Source organism: Odontesthes bonariensis, chromosome 18, assembly GCF_027942865.1.
Source record: "Odontesthes bonariensis isolate fOdoBon6 chromosome 18, fOdoBon6.hap1, whole genome shotgun sequence".
Lineage (NCBI taxonomy): Eukaryota > Metazoa > Chordata > Actinopteri > Atheriniformes > Atherinopsidae > Odontesthes > Odontesthes bonariensis.
In genome coordinates this window covers 14,248,127-14,265,120 of record NC_134523.1, presented here as the reverse complement: position 1 = coordinate 14,265,120, position 16,994 = coordinate 14,248,127, and the positions used below count along the sequence as shown (strand labels likewise).

The 16,994-nt window shown below is 42.0% G+C and overlaps 2 protein-coding genes across 2 annotated transcripts in view; one reads left to right on the top strand and one right to left on the bottom strand.

The window, feature by feature from the left end:
• LOC142367565 (putative 2-ketogluconate reductase) overlaps nucleotides 1-16,994 on the top strand; it is a 379,644-nt gene that overhangs the window by 114,274 nt on the left and 248,376 nt on the right. The window lies entirely within an intron of this gene.
• On the bottom strand, nucleotides 9,496-14,679 carry LOC142368232 (zinc finger protein 516-like). Its single transcript, XM_075450364.1, has 3 exons — nucleotides 13,341-14,679; nucleotides 11,597-12,859; nucleotides 9,496-9,536 (listed from the first exon to the last, which is right to left on the bottom strand). The coding sequence occupies exons 1-3, from the start codon at nucleotides 14,677-14,679 to the stop codon at nucleotides 9,496-9,498; spliced, it is 2,643 nt and encodes an 880-aa protein (XP_075306479.1).

The window sequence follows — 16,994 nt, the reverse complement described above, 5'->3', positions numbered from 1 at the left end:
GTGCTGACAGCTGTCACTCCCATCAACCACCAAACCATCTCCCCTATCTGCTCGACAGCATCCAGGCGTTTCCCTGTCAGAAAGCATATGCCACTGTGTTTCTCCTGCTCCGAGTCGTCTGACATTATCTAGTCCCAGACCCCGTGGCCAGCACCGACTCTCAGTCCTCTTGCTGGTGGCACCACGAACATGATCTCTGATGTCTCACAGGCAGGAAAACTGATGCTGTCATTGCACCAAGATATAACACGGCTCGCTGACAAACACACTGTGACAAGGACATCCAGGCACACCAGTGTGTGCTCTGACACACAAATGCACGAGATGTACTGGTGGTCATGTCTCAGCAATGTGCTACACATCAGTTACCACAAGTACAACCTCTCTCCGGTTCAAGTAGCCAGGTGAAGTCAATGCAAGCTCAGTCACATGAATATATTTTTCAAACTGCATGTGGTGAATTTTTTTTTTTATTTCACTTGAGGGTGTACCAAAATATAAAAATGTACTGTGCATAATTTTGTCACCATGAAACAATCAGGCAGGAAACGACCACATGATGGAGAAAAAGGCCTCCGCTCTAGCCCTGTTGGGCTGAGCTGTAAACATTAACAGCTTGCACATTGAGTTTCAGGGCAAACTTTCAACGGGCTATTGCTTAGAAAACAAGTACAGTAAAGTACCTCATGAAGTGAGAAATGCAGCAAGTGAAATGACCAGAAGATGTGGAATCAAAAACAAAGCTATTTTAACTCCTTCATTCGTTGTTGTTGCCTGCCACCTGCTGGTGGAAGTACAACCGCAGCAACGGTGAGGCCTTTGCTGATCGTCACCTTGTAGGTCAGGGAATACAGCAAAAAAAAAAAAAAAACATGACAGCCAGTCACACAAAAGCAAGTATAGCCACAAAAACGGTCATTAAAATGTCCAAATCAAATCACACTTGTTTTGTATAAAAAAAAAGAAAGAAAAGCTTTTTCAATCATAGGTGTGCAAAATTATTAGGCAAACAAGTATACTGTTTTTGTTTCTTTCATATTTTCAAGGGATTTTATCTCCCTCAGATGATAAGTATTTGAGTAATCATAAAGTGTGAGGGTCTGAAGTGATCAGTCCATTATATTAAGGTGTATATGATTATTAGTTGGCCCAAGTCCCTCAGATAAATGGGCAAAGAATAAAAGAGAGAGATTCAATACTTAGAAGTCAAAAACTGTCAAATGCCTGTCGTGAAACATTCTGGAAATTGTTAACCTACTGAGATGTGTCTGTGACCTGACAATGAGATGTTTTTTTGATAATCAACATGGAAAAAAATAAGCTTGCACGACTTTGGAAAGATTTTTGGTCCGATTAAATGAGAGAGACTCTTGATGGAGCAGACCAGCTACTGGTCACCACCTCACTGTTTTATCAGTCTGAGCTATCTGCCCATCCCTTCAACACGTTCACACAAACATTACTTTGATTGTTGGACTCTATCCTTGAAAGAAATGATGATTAGATTCCTTAAAGAATAAAACCTGGAAGTCCACAGAGCATTTAAGGGGAATTGAACCCATGATGATTCCAATAGTAGGCAGTGTCCCATCATCCTGAGCTACTCTTTCTGAGCAACTTTAAAAGTCGTGTGATCATTTAAAGTCTTTAAGCAGCTCTCACAAGACCTGAACACATGATCTCAGAGTCCCAAAGCATTTAATTGACCCTCTGAGCTATGCCTCTGCTTGTTTGTGCTGCTTTCTTGGAACATTTTACCTGAGACTGCCTACAGACACTATCTTTTAGTCCTCCAACATGTTTCCTGTCAAGCAGCTTTGCTTGTCAACTGTCTTTGGTTTGTTCAGCTGCTTTGTGTTGGGTTGGGACTGTTCTGTATCCCAATAAAGTCTCTGACTTGTTGGATTTGAAAGTTGATGACTGAGACAAATTGAGTGGAACCTGGAAACTGCTTGAACTCAGTCCCTCTGGCTTCTCAAGCAGCTCTCCAACAGACAGAGCTGTTCTTCCTTACAGTAGTTTGGTATTTCTTAAAGGTTTTGTCTCTTGTTTTTTTTAAGTTTTAGCCTTCAAAATGGAACCTGGTAAAGACTTGAACTTGGTCCCTGAGACTTCCCAAACCTATCTCTAACAGCTTGTACTATGTGAGCGCACAGTGGAGCAGCTTCAGCTACAACACCAAGCTTCTTTCTAGCATCCTGAATTATCTGGTCTGAGAGAATTATGCTCTTTACTTTGAGAGTTAAGCATGAAAATGTTTCAGTCACGAGCTTCGACAGCTGACAGCTCCAAGTGCCTGAGCAAAAACTCTTTCTTAAATCCTGTGTCTGTGTCTGCCATTGAACTTCAGTTTAATGACACTTATTTGTTGCAAACATCAGAGAACAAAACAGAAACAACATTAGTAGAGTTAATATGAGCACAGGCAGGTCTGCAGACCAAATGTACAAAAACTAACGGGAACTGATTCATATGAAAGCTCAGCAGCTGCTGATTAGTTATAACTAATCTTCTTAAATCCATCAGACACTCAGATCCGGAAGGACAGCTCGCCTTCTCGGAAGACATTTTTTGATCTGACAGTTCAGATCATGGACAACTTCTAAGCAGTATTTATTTACATTCGGTCACTCGTAAATAAAACAGGTCTACGCTGTTATCAGATCAAATAGCTTTATATTACGTCTGTTAATATAATTTTATTTTGAAATGTACTACCGGAAGTGTCAGTCATTTGTAATATCTCTAGCGTCACCTTTTCTGCATGTACCATTTGTGGCCACCAGAGGGCAGAAACTCCCTGCTCACAGTATAAAGACTGCATCTGTAGACTGTAGCTGGTTGCCTTCATATTAACAAAATGACTTTGTAACAGATTTCCCTCCATTTCAGACACAACGGGAGAACAATGCTTTCAGTAAAACATTCAAACTGACAAAGCACAACAATCTTTACGAGACGTTTCATCCTTAAAGGTGTTTACCAGTTACTGTGCAGGTTTGAAACTGGTCCTTACATCTTTTAATTGTAGTAGGCTCTGTTCCGTCTCTGATAGAAAGCCCGTGCTTTGATCTATCTATCTATCGATCTATCTTTACTGAGTAATGATAAGAAGTGTAAGCTGTGGTAAAACTCCAGGATACATAATCTTAACTAAATATGACAGTTTTGTTAAAATATTAATATTAATATGACTGCTGTCTGTCTTCCTAAAACCTAATTTGATAAAGATTTCCTACATTTCAATGTTCTTACTCACGTTCAGGATGTAGTTATAGCTAGTGGCCACTAGAGGGAGGTATAGAGATAGATGCAAAGAAGTTGTCAAGATAGCAGATACGCAATTAGATATCACTTCCGGTGAGGACATAAAAATAAAAGCCTCCCAAATAATTGTAAGCGCTTTTTTTAATCATATATTTACGTATATAATAACGTACTTTTCTTAAGAAATTTACTATTTTTTGTATGTAAGATATTCCCAGTTCACATATTTGATGTTGGTTGTTTTGTTTATTACTTGGAGTCTTCATGTAGAAGACTTGAATCTTGAATCTAGTCGTCCTTTTCCTGCCTCAGCTCATGTCCCACACTCCAGATAAAGACACTCAGATCCATAAGGACAGTTCGCCTTCTCCGAACACATTTTTTTAATCTGACAGTTCAGTTCATGGACAACATCTAAGCAGTTATTGTTGGGTCTCGGAGAGAAACGTGATGTTGAGGCGCACTCAGCCACCCCAGCAGCAGCACATCTGTCTGTCATGAAGGTGGCGTCACTAAACTGAAGATAACAAGGGGGAAAAAACAAACAGGGAAAAGTAGTTAAAACGTGGCATTGTTTCTGTATAAGATGTGAATAAGGCAAGGCAAGGCAAGTTTATTTGTAGAGCACAATTCTTACACAAGGCAATTCAAAGTGCTTTACAGCTACATAAAATCACAAGAAGGCAATAAAATCATTAAAAAAAATCATTCATTCATTCATTTAAAAGTGAAGAGTGCAGATAAAATACTTTCAGGTGTCATATGCACAGTTAAATAGAACTGTTTTCAGTCTGGATTTAAACATTGTCAGAGTTGAGGCCTGTCTCACATCTTCTGGAAGACTGTTCCAGATGTTAGGGGCATAAAACTGAAACGCAGCCTCACCTTGTTTCGTCCTGACTCTGGGCACCAGCAGGAGACCCTTCCCTGAGCTTCTCAGAGCCCGAGGTGGTTGCTCTAACATGTCAGAGATGTACTTTGGCGCTTGACTACGAAGAGACTTGTACACAAGCAGAGCGGTTTTAAAGTCTATTCTCTGAGCGACAGGAAGCCAGTGCAGAGACCTGAGCACTGGACTAATATGGTTGTATTTCCTGGTTCTAGTCAGGACTCGAGCAGCATAAGCAGCATAAGCAGAATAAGCCCAGTAACAGAAGGATGTACATTGTTTACATTCATACAGGACACAAAAGGCATCCGATTCTGAGAGACTTTATTTATTCCAAATCCCAATTCCTCTCCTTAGCTGACTCGGCCTTATCCTTCTGTTCCTCAGGGTTAAGGTGCCCAATGAGAAGTTCAAACAGGCTTTAAACAGAGACAGTGGAAACCATTTGGGTGACCACACACAAATGACCACAACTTCTGCATCCCCATTTAAAAAGGACAAAGTTGTCCCTGGAAAAACCGCAGGGAAGGGTGCTGGCCAGTCCTAGTTCCCTCTTTTGGCCCCATCTGTCTGATCTGCGTAAGAGGTAAGTTGCACCTTTTAGTTTAGGAAACAAGGAGCAGTGGGCATCACTGTACACAGCATCTGTAACAGCCATTTAAACAAAAAAACATTTTAAACACCAGTTAAATGTAAACAGCTCATAATCTTAGCTTTGAAAAATGTAACAAAACACAGAAACGGACCAACAGTGCTTTCCTACAACAACTGTTGTTTGTTCTTATCCATGGTCTACACACTTTAAATCTAAAGAAAACATGAGAAAAGAATTCATCTTGTTGCTATAATATGATTTTAGGGAAGTGTACTTTCTTTTTACAATGAAATAAATGTGCCTAAACACCATAACAAACCTTAGAGATTCAGTCCCTGTCTAAAAATGTAGACTTCCACCACCAAAGTGGCCTTGAGTTGGTCCTCACCTTCCTCTGCTTCCACCTCATTATTCACCAAGCCGTCAGTTTTCATTTCATCACGTTAGCTGCTGGAGGTGATATTTTCCACCCACACTCTGGACCATCCATCCATCCATTTATTGATTGTTTATTACTGGGCTGAGATTTCTCCAGTTTTAGCTTTTTTTCATTGGTTCCCTGTTAAATTCAGAATAGAATTTAAGATTGTTGTCCTTGCATATAAAGCGCTTAATGACCGAGCTCCATCATGTCTTAAAGATGTCATAGTTGGATATAGTTCCTCTTTTTCTGGCCTGGTGCCCCCTGTCCTGTCCTCTCGGCCCCCAGCTGCCCTGCGCTCAGGATGGAGGATGGACTGAAGAGAAGCTTCTGTGCAATTTGGTGGTTTCCTTAGTTAGGAAATAGTTTTTGAATTAGAGGTGTGAATGATTTCAATGAATTGAAGTATATTATTTATGTGTGTTGAGATGACATTTGGTGCTGTGTAAATAAGACTGAATGGTTTCCAGAGAGAAACAGTGTAGCTGTAAGTTAGCAGCAGATGCTAGCACACATTGCTTTCTCATCAACAGTAACAGACCGAGCTGGGGACGTGCACAGCGTAACTCATAGTTACGTGTTATGTGTTTAAATATATTAATGTTTTTGCTTTCCTTGTTCGAAATGTTAAGGTTTGATAGTTTGTCTGCGCTTCTGACACTTCATTATGCTGCTGTGACACTCTGCTGTGGAATGTCAGTGAAGGATATGGTATCTGAAGAGGGGTTGCCAATAAGCTAGGATCTTAATTTTGTTTAAGTCCATAAAGTCTTGCAGATTGTTAGTTTTCTGCATCTTGTGTTTTCAATAAGCTAAAAGAAGCTTTGTTAGCTTATCACATATGTTGTTGTTAAGTATGTGTGCTTATGAAAGGGATTCATTTCATTTTGTGAAATAGTTTTCTATTGTTGTATTTAATTTTATAAGTGATAGATTTATGTTCAGGCAGTATTCAATCATCATTTCTTTCACGGTTGGAGATCAATGAAAGTACGGTTTGTGTGAGAATGTTAAAGTGATGGGCAGATAGCTCAGAGTGATAAAACATTGAGGTGGTGTTAGAGAGGGGGATCGAAGCCCACAACTTTGGAGGCTCTGAGATATTCTTCCGCTCTGCTGTTTTGTCCATCCAGAAGCTTTTCTCTTCATTTGAGTTGTTGGTTTCAAAATTTGAAGATCTACTTGAGTGGAACTAGAAAAGGATTGAACTCAGTCCATCCGCCTTCTAACGCTGAGCTCTAACAGCCAGACATGTTCTTCCCGACAGCAGTTTGGCCTTTCTTGAAGCTTGGCCTTCAAAATGGACCCTGGTAAAGACTTGAACTCGGTCCCTCAGACTTCCCAACCTGATCTGAAACTGTTCAGCTGTGTTTAGGATTGTGGGACAGCCACAGACATGTTCACAAGTCATTTAATAATAATAATAATTTCATGAAATGAAGACTTTTTACGAGTCCCAAACCCGTGCTTGCTCGAGTCCAAGTCAAGTCTCGAGTCTTTGTTTGTGCAACTTAAGTGCGACTCGAGTCCCCATCTCTGGACAGCCGCTGTTACACCTTCACCCGAGTCCACGCTCACTGGCGACCAGAAGAGGCCGCTCAGCTGTCCTGGTCAACGTGCTGTGTGTGTCACATCCACATGAGGACCACTTCCTTTTAGATGGGCTGAACATCTACTCTCACAGCTACTGCCAGTTTCTGGAAGGCGCTTCCCTCGGGAGGGCCAACATATCTATGCAGAACTATGCTCATTGCTGGATAAGCATCCAAATATCACTTTGGCCTCAAAGATGGCTGAAAAATGATCTGACCCCTTACTAACCTGACTTAAATCCCATTGGGATCTTGTCGGTTCTTCACATGTGTAAGATTTACACTGAAGGAACACTTTTCACCTTTTAGGAGGCTGACTTGGCCTTCTGTAACACCAGACCAAGACTCTGGAAGGCTCAGGGCTTTTACAGAAAAGATGGGGACCATCAAATTATACCAAAGGCAAAAAATGTTGTCAAATGTCATTTAGTTACTTTTTTGTTGGGATATTTATTTATTTTTTTCCTTTTTCTCTTCCTAAGTGTGCACAGTAGTACTTCCCTGTTAATTCTGCAAACTTATATTCATATGTACAGTACACATATGTCCACCTGAGAAAGAAAACAGCTCAATGTGCCTTTGTGGTTCAGTAACATTTTGGATTGACCTTTGTTTTTGCTGATAAATTTAATCACTCCTGAAGGATACAATTTGCTGCCTATTTGTGGAGGAGTCACATATAGAGCGAAACGGTCAAGGTTGGTCTTCAAATGGTCAGTGTTTACATGTGGGACATCAGGGGACTGTTTAGAGTTGGATGAGATGTGATGCACTCGTACTTCTATTCTTAAATCTCCATAGGTGACTCAGAGGAACTGTGGATGAGGAGCACATGTTGTGTGTGATGTATTAATGACCATTATCATGTCAATCAACATTAACCAACTTTATTTGAATCATTTTACAGTCAAAGTGTGGACATGGTGAAAATAGAAATCCTCACATCATCGTCACAAACTTGACACCAGTGAGAGTTCCACTTTCAGCTTGAAGTTTCCATAAAATGTTCTGGTTTGCATAAAAATCACTGCGTCGCTGTATGGTGCCAAACTTCGCTGATCACTCCCCACGGACTCTGCAGCGTGACCCCCGAGTGTGCGACTCATTAATGAACATCTTCTCTTACTAGTGAGTGCTGACATTTCCCTCTTAGAAAACAACAAAAAAAAAGGACCGTTAAATAAAACTATCATTTACAATATTTACCAAAAAAAAGGAAAAAAATCTAGAAATATCTCAGATCAAAGTCAATACTCCAGTAATAAATTATCTATTCTCTGGATCTCCCAAGAATCACAGGTTGATGGCTTTTTGTCAAATGCATATGCTATTTCTCTATTGGGAGAAGAATACACCGAATAAGTAGAACTAAAATGTAAACATACTAAACAAATCTGCAAACAGAAAACACATTTAAAACAAGTGAAGAATGAGGTGAAATATCAAAAAACCTTAAACAAACACTTCTCAGTAGCTCGACTGGTAATTCATCGATCGAAATTAATGCTACAGTTTTTACTTCTAAAAATAGAACGGCTACAATGATGTGCACCAATTTCGATTTATTTCCCCGTCCAGTGTGTGCACTAAGTTTAGGATATAGCCACATATTCATATTCTACCTCAGGTGTTAAACGTAATGTTAAACGTCTTGGCTCTGCAAATCAAAGTGGAGCACAGTTGGAAGCTGATTGGATCCCTGATGACACGTTTGCATTAAAAGCAGTTCTTGAAAACATAGTGTCAGATTAGTTTTGGCGTGACGACGGCTATCTCGCGAAAGGCTGTGTGTGTGGGCATCAACGTGTAAAAGGTGTGCAATAAATTGAATAATCCTCTCAGCTGAGTTAAGGCCAGTCTGTAATTTGGGGATGCAGAATCTTCAAAAAGTTAAGTGTAGTTAGAGGATGATAAGCAATTTTTTGTTCCCTTTAAATGTGTGGAACAGGGAGTTAAAAGTGCTGGAGGTAAAAACTGTGAAAGAAGCTTTTAATGCAACTAAAAATACAGTAACTGTGACCGTGCTTAGTTCTTTTCTCCCCTGAATATGCAGTACCAGACGAGACTTTCATGCTAACAGTATTACGATGATGGATAACAACTGATTTGAACTGATTTATGGGCTCAAGTGACACTACTTTTACCTGCAATGGCGAAAGCGTTAACAGTCGCAGACTCAATCAAAAACAAAAGTAAAAGTCATTTTGAAGAAAAGATCATTTACAAGAAAGATGACAAACTAAACAGAACGTTGACATACGGCTGGTAACGACACACGTTTGCATCATGGCTTGTGTTTGCGAAAGTTTAAGCGGCATCGTGGACTTCCAGATTCGGTATTTTGTGTGTTTTTGATTCATCCATTTTAGCCATTTGTCTGACTGTGGCGCCCCATTCGTTTCCATCTGGGCTGTGGCACTCCGCCTTTCATTTCGTCCAGGAAGTCTGCCTCATTTCCACTGAACATTTTCTAAACACATCTGTGTTTTGTTAGCTAACATATCTACATTCTTCACTAACAAAAAAAAAGCATGCAAAACACTTCAAATTAAACATACATGTTACAAAATAAGAGTCCACGACATTGCTTTCCATATATTGTGCATTATCCGGTGCCTTTGTCCTTTTAGGAGTCATGGCTGATTCCTTCAAAGACAGCGGGCGTCTTTGTTCAGCAGGTAGGATTGTGCAAGCTGGGACCAACAGGAACACAATGTTTCTTCACGTTCCTTTATGGAGAGACCCTGAGGCTGAGGAGGAGCGGCTGTTCATCTGCAGGAGACAAGCGTGCGACACACAGGTTAGATATGACAGCACGTCTGTGTACCATTCCATCTGTGGACTAATTTTTATCTAGGAAATCATCTTAAATAGGACCTGTTCACCCATGTAGTTATCCATGTAAGTTTTATCTGATTTATGATTCTTCTCTCACAAACTCAGACAAAACTGAAATCATTGTCTGTGGCCCACAGAAACAAAGAGAAAGTGTTATCATTCACCTTGAGACTCTCTCTCTAAAACCTAACTATCAAGTTAGAAGTCTCGGGGTAATATTGGACTCAGACCTGAACTTTAACAGCCACATTAAATCTGTAACATTAGCAGCTTTTTACCACCTAAAAAACATTGCCAGAATCAAAGGAATAGTGTCTAAACCAGACTTAGAAAGACTGATCCATGTGTTTGTCTCCAGCAGGTTAGACTACTGTAACGGCCTGCTCACTGGGCTCTCTAAACGGGCTGTAAGACAGCTGCAGTACATCCAGAACGCTGCTACTCGAGTCCTGACTAGAACCAGGAAATACGACCATATTAGTCCAGTGCTCAGGTCTCTGCACTGGCTTCCTGTCGCTCAGAGAATAGACTTTAAAACCGCTCTGCTTGTGTACAAGTCTCTTCATGGTCAAGCGCCAAAGTACATCTCTGACATGTTAGAGCCATATGAACCAACTCGGGCTCTGAGAAGCTCAGGGAGGGGTCTCCTGCTGGTGCCCAGAGTCAGGACTAAACAAGGTGAGGCTGCGTTTCAGTTTTATGCTCCTAACATCTGGAACAGTCTTCCAGAAGATGTGAGACAGGCCTCAACTCTGACAATGTTTAAATCCAGGTTGAAAACAGTTTTATTCAGCTGTGCATATGACACCTGAAAGTATTTTATCTGCACTCTTCGCTTTTAATTTAATTAATTAATGATTATCTTTTATGGTTTTTTTTGGAATGGTTTTATTTGCCTTCTTGTGATTTTATGTTGTTGTAAAGCACTTTGAATTGCCTTGTGTACGAATTGTGCTCTACAAATAAACTTGCCTTCCCTATTGCAAAAAATGCACTTTTTTTTCTCTTAATTTTTTGTAAAGTTGCCCAAATGTTACTTTAAGGGGGAAGAGGAGAAAGCAAGAACAGTTGTAGGTAGGATCAGGCCAGTCTGACGGGCTGCTGATGACACACCATATGGAGATGCTTGGCGAGTTTTACCCTGAGGGGGGTCAGAGATGTCTTTTTATTATTTGTTTGCCTCGTCCCTGTCAGCTTCTCTTACTCAACGAGGAGGAGACAGCCAGGTTTTGAGTGCTGACAGCAATGCAAGCAGACAAAAGAGCGTACGCAGATGTGCGCGTGCACAGAAATGACAGAGTGTACTCGGACACAGATGAGCTACAGACAGGAGAGCAGGCACGCACGGTAGGTATAGACACTTATGAGGGAAGGAGGGATTTCTATGCTGCTTTGCATTCAACTGACTTGAGTTTCATATAATTAGACCAGAAGCTGCTATGAACATTCGAAAAGTCCTGCCCCAACAAGAGCTGATAGGCATTTTTAACTCTCTGTGCTGTCACTCTGTGACTATGATTAGTTCAGGCTTTGGCCCCTCAATGCACCATTTCACCATCTTCATTGTAATGTTTGCGTGCAAGCTTGTTGGTGCTCAATGAAACTTGAATATGTCACATAGTAACAGTAACAGAATTTCAGATTCAACAAAAAGAGTTTGGATTAAGTCCAAGTGTCAGTAGATGCTGTAACAAAACATACTTGTTTGGAAGGTTCAGAGGAGGAATGGACTTCATTTCCAAAGTTTCCATTTAACTGCAATGTTGCTGAAAAAAAAAAAAAAAGAATTGTGAAAAAACATTGGACCAAACATCCCATTTTGAAAATTGTAGGCGTCATTAATGGTTATCAGATGTGTCCCTTCCACTGAGGAACATCAGACAGTAACAGTTATTTGGATAAAGCGTGTACAAAGACAGGAATCTGTGTTTTGTGTATTCTAAAATGAATTTCAGATTTATATCTGACCATTGAAAATAAAGCCTCCTCCTTACCTTGACGATCAAGTCTGGGATCAACAAACCCCCAGTGCTGATAGAGAGCTGCCAGATCATGGGGACTGTAGTTCTTCAAGAGACTCAAAATGTCAATGTCCACTGGCATTTCTCCTGTTGATTCACTCTTTCCCTGAGCAAAAAGGAGTGGATCTAAATACGCTTTGCCACCATGGAGCCCCCACATGTTCATGGCAGCCCAGAGATCAGGTCCCTTCGGACTTGAGGAGAAGTCACATAACTGCCTGCGGGAGTGGACTCTGTCTGAAGCTGTGTCGGTGGAAGTCCCACCTGAGTTTCTTGCCAGCATAAAACCCAAACCCTCCTGTGGGAAGTTTCCCTCCACCGCAGCTCTGTTACTTCTGTGTTTGGGGCTGCGTGTTGGCTGGAAGCTCGGGAGACTCTTGTTGTGCACAGAATTGTTTGAAGTACTTTGGGCACTGGAGCTTTTACTTCCACCCTCTACTGCTCGTTTATGTTCACCAGACTTCCTTTGAGGTTGAGGGCCAACCTTCCCACTGAGCGTAGTCTTATCTGAAGAGCGCGACTCCTTCGACTGATTCTTGGATTTTGGGACGCCCGATTGGGTCTTGGGGGCCGTTTGCTTGCCGCTGCTGTGGCCTGTTAAACCTGGAGGCTGTGTTCGCTGTGTTCGTGGGGCAGGTAAAGCTGGGCAGTCCTTGCCTTCGAGGAAAGGCGGTGGTCCCGTGCGTCTCCACTGAGAAGCACCTGCCTTGGAGCTCTTGAGGCTGTTCATGCAGGGTGCCCACTTGGGTGCCAGGGAGCTGTTGCCATCCACCCTGTGTGCAACACGTTGGTGGATCCACAGTACTTCTGGGTAGTTGGTAGTGTGGGAACAGTACGGGCACTGATGTCTCACCAGACCCTCTGTTTTCACTGGATATTTAACAATACCATTTCCATCAGTTATAGGTAGTGATGAAAGATTGAGGAGACTGCCAGCATCAGTAGTAGCATGTCCCTCCCCCTTAACCTCTGTCTCATTGGATTTTTCTTTCTTTATTTTGGCCTCCTGACCAGGAGAATATGTGTAGGGATTCCAGTATGGCTGACTGAGTAGCAAACTCCTACTTCTGAGGTAGTCCATGTATCTCGAGGCTTTGGAACTACTTTTGCTAACGTTGTCCACATTGGTGCTCTGTTTGCTATGAGGACCCAGGTGCTGAGTGTGCAGGTGTGACCTGAGTAGTGAGGAATCGAGAGTGTGGAAATCACAGTGCTCGCAGAAGTAGGATTTTTTGTCTGCAGGGTAAGAGCAGAAAGCAGAGTGAGAATTATTTTAAAAGTGCCATGCCAATCACAACCAAATATTCCTTAAGTTACTTTGAATATTTAGGAACGACACTCAGTATATCTCTTAAAGATTTTGGATGAGGAAACCCTGGCAGTTGAGCATTTTAAGAATATTTTTGAGTGTACAAGTGCAGTTACAGTGGTTGTAATTCAGTTAGAAATTCACTAGAGGTCTCCCTTTTCCACAGTAGGCTGCAGTATGAGTTTAGGATTTCCAAATTGACTATAGTTAAACAGTGACAGCAGACACCGGCACATCCACAAACAGAACTTAAATGTGAATGTAAATAAATGTTGAAATCACCAACAAAAAAGCGACAGTCCTCAGAACAAACTGGATCTGGTCATTTCATCTCATACTAAAGGAAATGAACTGTGGTCCAAGCAGTGACATAGCTATAATAGTGTAGTGTTGTGTTTGTTAGCTCACCTTCCTGCTCTTGGCTCCTGTTGCCCTTGTTCTGCTTAGATGAGAGCTGAACATCTTTGACCTTCTTTGTCTGTAGAGCCTCATAAAACGCATGACCCAATCCGTTTAACAGAACGCGGTCCCTCTGAAAAATCTTTTTGTCTCCAACTTTAGCGTGAGCCAAGGTGTTTGATGTGTGATCAAGGCCTGTATCACCCTTCTTCTTCTTGATGCTGGTGGTTGAGGTGTCAATCTGCTTCCTCTTTTTCTCCTGTTTCAGTGGGACGTACTCTCCCTTCTCTGTGTCATATGCCACCTCTGCATCGGCCAGTCTCTCCTCCCATCCCAGACATTTTTCTGTGGCCTCAACTAGTCGTCCTCTTGTGGCTAACTGCCATGCTTGGTAACTACAGACTGGGTCAAGCTCTGAAATTCGCCTTCCCAGATTATTTTCCTCAGGGGTTTCCTTAGGTTCAGCACATGTGAGGTTCAGGCTTTCCAAAAAACGCCTCTTTTCGACATGCAACTCAGAGGCCTCAACATCCTCACGTGGTGCACTCTGAGCAAGGCCATGGTTGAGTTTATGTAGCTTTTCATGGATCCGCAAAGTCTTGCGGTCATAGAAGAAGTTACCACATCCTGCACAGAGCTCATAGAGGCACTCTTCATTTGTCAGTGATGTTAGGTCTTGAGGAACCCCGTTGATGGTGGCAGGCGGTTCGTTGCTTTTGCTGCCTCGCAGCTGCGCTTTGACCCGGTGAATGCGCATATGGCTTTGGAGGAACCATGCTTGGCGGAAGCGTCGTCCACAGATGCGGCATCCGTGATCCTGGGAGCCCCGGTGTCTTTTCATATGGGATTTAAGGAGTAATACCTGAGGGAAAACTTGCCCACAAATGGTGCAAGAAAAAGGCCCAGCATCAGCCCCGTCGTCAGCCTCGGCGGCATCTTTACTCTTAACTTTTTTCTTTGTTCCTTTTTTCACCTTTCCGTTGACATTATGAGCTTTGTCAGGTGTGGGGATAATTTTAGGAGGGCTCCGTGCGTCGGCATCACTCCTCTGCCCTTGATTTCCCTCTGCCTCCTTGTCACTGAGGTTTTGGCTGAATAGGCCCAGTTTATGGCTTCGAATGTGAGCCTTCAGACTGCCCTTCTGAGCCGTCCTGTGCTCACAGTAGGGACACTTGTACGGCTTCTCCCGGGTGTGCCTTCTCATGTGCTGAGACAGAGAGCTGAGCAGAGGAAAGCTACGACCACACACCCCACAGGTGTGGCACGACGCCAGATCTTCCTCTGTCTCCACTTTTATACCAGCTGTATGGTTTTTTTGTGATGCATCCTCCCTTTCTTCAGTCTCCATTACTTTGCTGATGCGGTGGCACGTCAAAAATCTGAGTTGTTCAGTAATTCTTCTATCTTTGCAAATTTGTGTTTCAAAGGTTACTGAGTTCTCAGAGCAGGCATCAAGAACTTCCAACAGTCAGAGCTTTAGTGTCCATCCTGATCGTTGAAGTGAGTACTTATTCAAGAAGTTGCATGTGGCTTTCAAAAAGACACCTGCAAATAGAAGAAAAGATACAAATTAGCTGTGTAATGACTGCATTTGTTGTAAAAACTCACAAACTTACTTCCTTTTTTTTCCTTTTAGGTCAGGTCTAAATAGCTTGTGACGGTTATGTCTTGATCAGGTTTTAATCATATCAACATGTGTGTAAGCAGCTTTGGACAGAAACATTTAAGCCTCTCAACATTATATTCCAAAATGTCTCTGCAGATATGACTTTTTACTTTGTGTTGAATGTCATTAAATACTCAAACCCACAGCTTTTGATACATGGATTACTTTTAATATCTAAAGTATGTTCAATTTCTGAGCCTTTCTCCCCACCAGAGGCTATCATCTGCTCTAAATACAACGACAACTCAACCAGTAAAGCTTCATTCTGAATATGGAATTGGTCTCAGATGTTTCACAATAGATTCAGTGTTAAACATTTTAGCAAAACAGATGTGTCACTCGGCACAGAAACACAGAAACTGACAACTGATGTTGATCTCATATAAGTTAGTTTGACTGAAAATGAGTTTCAAAAAGGCAACAATCCCTGTGTGAGAGAGAGGACCCGCTGAGGCAGCCTGCCTCACACAGATTTCACAATAACCTTCGTCCCACAGTGGATGAACGATGCCTGTCTGTACATATTAGACTGCGGGTCAGTGTCTCAGCATGCATGTGTCTGTCAGTCCTTTGGTTGCCTATGCCTAAATTGAGTGTGTGAGGTGAAGCATGAAGAGATGTATTCATTCCTGGCTGACCAGGATGAACCCTTAGGGGCCATCCACTCTAATTCACAATCAATAATCCATTATCAACAAACTTCATTTCAGAAACTCACTAACTGGCACATACAGAGCTCTGATCCTGGGCTAAGTGCTAATAAAGGATAGTTGGTAAAGGTAGAAAAAGGGTACATACATAAACTTTATCTTTTAAATAAAGGCAGAGAGCAGTTACTTGCTAATGTCAAAGTGTGCTAACCTTAACATTTTGGTCTTAATTATTTCTTACATGTAAGGAAACTCAACATTTAGACAGAAGGGAACCTTCATAAATGATAGCTGCTCGAGAGATTCCTTTAAAATAAAAGGCCTTCTTAGCTCTGACACTTCCATTAAAACCTTAGAATAATAATCCAGAAACACAACAGCAAATGATTGTGTTCCACATGGAAAATAGCACATGTTAATTAAACAAGTTGCTCAGGCAAACCCAACCATTTATCGGACTGTTGTAGCAAAATAAGGTAGTCTGTGGTATATGGCCAGCCAGGCAGTCAAAAGAAAAACCTGCTATTGTGTTGGCCGCACCAGAACTGTCACATCGCCTCATGTCTGGCCCTCTAGCCCTCATTAGGGGGTCGAGAGAGTTATTGTTAAACCAAAGAGGCCTGGGCCTGCACGTCACTGTCTTCGAATACATTTCTGGGCAAAGAGGCAGGACAAAAGACGACTCTTGTTTGTGTCGTCCGTCCCTGAATCTAAGGAGAAACTAGGTGCCCATACGCATAAAAGCTAGAAAAAGAGTCTGCCTTGGATGATTTTCAGAGCATGAGTCTGTCTGTCTAATTATCTGTATCTGCATCCATAGACGCATCTGTCTGCATGCGTGCCCGCCTGCTTGCGGTCATGTGCGCTGGCTGATTTGCTCACGCTGGAATGGGTGTTGTATCCCAAATATGGAGGAGTTAAGGGGGTCTTTCTGGATGTGGCAGGTGTTTTGTAGGCAGACGCTAGCAGATTAGTTCACGGCAATGTGGCACACTGTCTCTGAGAGGGGGAGGATATGCAGGAGAAACTGGAGGGTGGCAATTAAGGGGTTAAGGTTAAGGCGAATGTAATGAGTTAACACAATGGGGATAGAGTCAGAGAGCTGAAGGCAACAGATGGGTATAAACAGTATGGAGTTAGCCACCCCTACAGTATGAGCTTATGCCTTTGTAACAGCAGCCTATGTGCTTAAATATACAATCAAAATCCATTATAGACCTCAAGTTTTCTTTACCCCCACATCCATGCACTCAACTATCTTTTCCACTTCCTGTGCTTTCATCCCATAAATACTCAATGTTCTTTGGAGGATCAGTGAAGTAATGCAGATAGCCAAACATGTTGCTC

What these genes read in the sequence shown, in the direction of transcription:
- LOC142368232 (XM_075450364.1), bottom strand. Translation starts at nt 14,679, where the DNA reads ATGGAGACTGAAGAAAGGGAGGATGCATCACAAAAAAACCATACAGCT. An exon ending in CAGGAGCCAAGAGCAGGAAG is followed by an intron (nt 12,860 to 13,340) that starts GTGAGCTAACAA and finishes CTTACCCTGCAG; the next exon opens with ACAAAAAATCCTACTTCTGC. An exon ending in TCCCAGACTTGATCGTCAAG is followed by an intron (nt 9,537 to 11,596) that starts GTAAGGAGGAGG and finishes TGTCTCCTGCAG; the next exon opens with ATGAACAGCCGCTCCTCCTC.